Raw genomic sequence first — 4,398 nt, 5'->3', positions numbered from 1 at the left:
TAAAGGATAACTTGATATCTGTGAAAGTTAAGAGAGATAAAGTGGGGGACGAAGCAAGAAAACTTTTGGAAACTAGGAAAGAACTATTAAAAAATAGAAAATCCAACAAGAAAGAAATACAAGAAATTAGTAAACAGATCAATAGGAATATAAGAAACTTTAAAAAGAAAACAAAAATTAAACTAATACAAGAGCAAATAGAAAAGACGGGTGGAGTGAAAAAAGCACAAAAACTTTTAAGTCAAGACAAAAATTGGATACCTAAAATAAAAAATACAACAACTAACACGACAAGCTCAAATAGAAAGAAGATTTTAGAAACTGCTACTATATTCTACGAAACATTATACAAGGACACAGCTACATTACCTATAGAAAATCAAGTTTATAAGATGGACGAAGAAAATGGAGAAATACCACCGCTTCTAGTAAGTGAGGTAGAAAAGGCCTTATCATCCCAAAAAGACGACAAAGCACCAGGCGATGATAAAATCAGCAACGAAATTTTAAAGAAGACTGCATCAGAGACTCTCCCGATTATTACCCATTTATTTAACGAAATATATCAGACTGAACAAATACCTAAACAGTGGACCGACACAACGATTATCTTACTGCATAAGAAAGGAGACAAACAATTAATAGAAAACTACAGACCAATAAGTCTAATGCCTAACCTATATAAAATATTTGCTAAAACTATCCTAAACAGAATATCAAACACCTTGGATGAATCACAACCTCGAGAACAAGCTGGCTTTAGAAGCAATTATTCAACACTTGATCATATTTTTGTTATTAAACAACTTATAGAAAAATGTAATGAATATAATCAACCTTACTATTTAGGATTTGTAGACTACAGCAAGGCGTTTGATTCTATAAGACACGAATATCTTTGGGTGGCATTAAAACTACAGGGAGTCCATCAAAAATATATAAACCTCATCAAAAACATCTACAGTCACATTTCGGCTAAAATTAGGCTTGAGAGAGTAGGAAGAGACTTTGAAATACAGAAAGGGGTGAGACAAGGGGATCCCATGTCACCAAAACTATTCTCGGCTGTTCTTGAAGGTATTTTTCGGAATCTCGACTGGGACCTTTATGGTATAAACATTAATGGCCAGCGCCTACACCATCTAAGATTCGCGGACGATCTCATTGTAATAGCTGAAACACCTGAAACTCTACAAAAAATGTTACAACAGCTTGCCGACCAAAGCGCAAAAGTAGGACTTGTAATGAATACATTAAAAACAAAAATAATGACCAATAGAACTAAAATTCCAATAGAAATCCACAACAGGGACATAGAATATGTTGAAGAATATCTTTATCTGGGACAGATCATATCTCCCAATGATCTTATGGCAAAAGAAATAGACCAAAGGGTAGCAAGTTCTTGGAAACGATTTTGGTCCTTGAAAACTATTTTTAAAAACGACGATATCTGCCAGACGTTAAAGAGTAAGGTTTTTGATACATGCATACGCCCAGTGATGACTTATGGTTGCCAAACATGGTGTTTAACCAAAAAACAATTACAAAAACTAAAGGTGTGCCAACAAGGAATGGAGAGAAGCATGTTAAAAATTAAAAGACGCGACAGAGTAAAAATAACCAATATGAGAAAAAAGACGAAATTGCAAAGCATTGTGAAGACAGTCAAATCTCTAAAGTGGCGTTGGACAGGGCATATAATGAGGAATACACAAGGAAAGTGGACTAAAGATCTCTTGGAATGGTATCCCAGGGAAGGAAAAAGGAACAGGGGGAGACAAAAAATTAGATGGGAGGATGATTTAAAGGAAATTGTAGGAGGAGTGACCTGGAGAAGAATAGCACTTCAAAGGCAATCATGGAAAAGTTTGGAGGAGGCTTTTGTCGAAAGGCAAGCAAGATACCCAGAAGAAACCTAGTTAAGCTATCAAATTATTAATTACTTGTAAATTTCTTGCAATAAAGGCTTTCATTCATTCATATTTCAATATTTCCAATAGGTAGTTACATTATACATTACATTGTCAGATAAAAGAAAATTATACAGTATCTTTCATTCATTTGAAAGAGTAAAAATTGTAAAAATTATACAATCGGTAAGTAATTAATAATAGGTATGTACAATTGTACACGTTAAAAATTATTATTCTTTGAAAACATTTACATAATAAATAGGTAGTTAGGTAATACTTAACTAAGTTAGGAGGAATCAATGGGCATAATTCGTTCTTTTCTGCCTCATAGTTCTGGAAGTAATAATATAACCCATCTTTCGCCAAATGATTTTCCGCGGGATCTGATTTATTTGACACATTGCTTTCCCGCGTAATGTTCTCTCCACAGATAATATTATTGTATAAAACTTTCCAGTTTTGGGAAATGTTGACAGGAAGGATTCTTATATGATCCGATGTAAATCTTAAATAAATAATATATCTACAATTATTATACAGGAAAAAATTAACAACAAAAAAAATGTACTTAAATCCGTAAAAAAGAAAAAAAAATATTATCCACCATTATTCACATATAAAAAATAATCATTTATATTGTGGTAATAAAATATGCAGGTAATAAATATTTAAATAGGTATGTTAGTTTCGATATATAACGTATTATAATTAAAATTATACCACTTACTCAGAGTTTTTAGAAATGTTTGTTTTTATTTTCGAATTTTCTTTTTTCCATATTGTGAAATAAATTGAACAACATAATTGATTCAGAATACTTATGATTGCCGCTACGAGGAAAATAAAAATAATTCTACGTGTAATTCTGGATTGTAATATCATTATATAAATTATTGCAATTAACTGAAAATATTATTTTGAATTCTATAGGAATCCATGTTTATTTTTGATACGTCAAAAGTAATGCAGAGAAAAAGAGGAGAAAAATGTTGACATGTCATAAATTTGTTAGATATAGTTAATTATGTGGATAATTATTATTATATAAATAATTATTATAATATGTTACATAAAATACTTAAAACAATTTTTAAATGACTACAATATCAAATAAATAAATACCTATGTTATACTAATAATTAAATACCACAAGACATTTTTTGTTACTGGTCGAATAGAGGGTAGTTGTAAAAAAATCAAACGACAGCGTCATTTTATGGTCATACAGAGGAAATGGAATTTTGGGAGCGTCGAACACGTAATTTCATCTAATATTTTTACAAAATTTTCGAAAATGCCGAAGTACTACAGATTTAGAGCTACGACGCCGACACGGAAACCAAAAAGGAAAGAAAAGGAAAGGGACCGAGAAATCGAAAGGTACTTAATTATTATTCATTTAATTAAGCATATCTATCATCGGAATGATTGTATTGAAATGAAATGTTAATAAAATTAGTTTTATAATGATGTTTCGTAGTTTGCACAAGTTTTCAACTATGTAATCAGTTTTTATATAACCTTCCGTTCCGTACCAAAAGGGTATGTACGTTCTGTACAAAAAATGGTACCTTATTACTGAGACTTTACTGTCCATCTGTTTGTTTCTCACGAGTCTGTATCGCATGTATGGTGTATCGACTACCGTGTTAGATAAATTTTCATAGATTTGTAGAACGTATTACTTACGTAAGAAAGTAACAAACTTTGAAAATTAGATATTCAAACAATTATGAAGCGGTAAATTAATAAGTAATAACACTCATATAGCGCCTGTATCACGGCAATTTTTTTATTGTGTTGGTACCTAATCGCTGTTATTTTTTTTCAGGAATAAAAATGACGTCGATAGCAGCTGGCTGGATTTAACATTTGCATGCACGCCGGCGCCATCTTGGTACCTGCGGCGTATTGCATGGCGCGAATCACCCCATATGATGGGCCTTCCGCGGCAACTGGCAACGGGACTTCAGGCTTCTTTGCAGAACAGTAATCGGCCAATATACGTTTTTAAATTTCTACAACGGTTTGCTCCCAAGATATGACGCGGCTGAATTGAAATGTCAAAATTTCCCGCTAATTTTTGACCTAACATTACGTCATGACTTTTTTTTAAGTAATTTTTTTGAGGTTGGCATATAGAAGTGAAAGTTCAAGTCCTATAGTTCAAACGAAGTTTTGATATGTTATCGTTTGAATATACATATTACTTAGTTTTAAAAATTAAACTTGTGACTTTTTTCTTCATCGTTTTTTTTTTTCACCGTCATTTATATTTTTATTGAATACACAGCGCTTTTGTTAGGTATGTACTATAATTTAATATTTTTAGAAATCACATAGCTGCTTCCATTTCAATCGATATTATATTAAACAGTTTTATAAAAAAAAACTAAGAAATAAGAAGTAATAAATTGGCCTCTTGGAGACTTCATACGAGATCGCTAAGCAAATGGATAGGTACTAGACGATTTTACTCAGA

The 4,398-nt window shown here is 31.7% G+C and overlaps 1 protein-coding gene across 1 annotated transcript; it reads left to right on the top strand.

Annotated features, from left to right (window-relative positions):
* The first annotated feature begins 3,076 nt into the window (after positions 1 to 3,076).
* LOC123697770 lies at positions 3,077 to 4,158 on the top strand. Its single transcript, XM_045644309.1, has 2 exons — positions 3,077 to 3,296; positions 3,748 to 4,158. The coding sequence occupies exons 1-2, from the start codon at positions 3,133 to 3,135 to the stop codon at positions 3,959 to 3,961; spliced, it is 378 nt and encodes a 125-aa protein (XP_045500265.1). The 5' UTR covers positions 3,077 to 3,132; the 3' UTR covers positions 3,962 to 4,158.
* The last annotated feature ends 240 nt before the right edge of the window (positions 4,159 to 4,398 follow it).

Source organism: Colias croceus, chromosome 15, assembly GCF_905220415.1.
Source record: "Colias croceus chromosome 15, ilColCroc2.1".
NCBI classification, from domain to species: domain Eukaryota; kingdom Metazoa; phylum Arthropoda; class Insecta; order Lepidoptera; family Pieridae; genus Colias; species Colias croceus.
Note: the sequence above shows the minus strand (reverse complement) of the source record. Positions and strands in the feature narration are given on the sequence as shown.

Coding starts and splice junctions, on each gene's coding strand:
- LOC123697770 (XM_045644309.1), top strand. CDS start 3,133: ATGGTCATACAGAGGAAATGGAATTTTGGGAGCGTCGAACACGTAATT. Junction 3,297..3,747: donor AGGGACCGAGAAATCGAAAG/GTACTTAATTAT, acceptor ATTTTTTTTCAG/GAATAAAAATGACGTCGATA.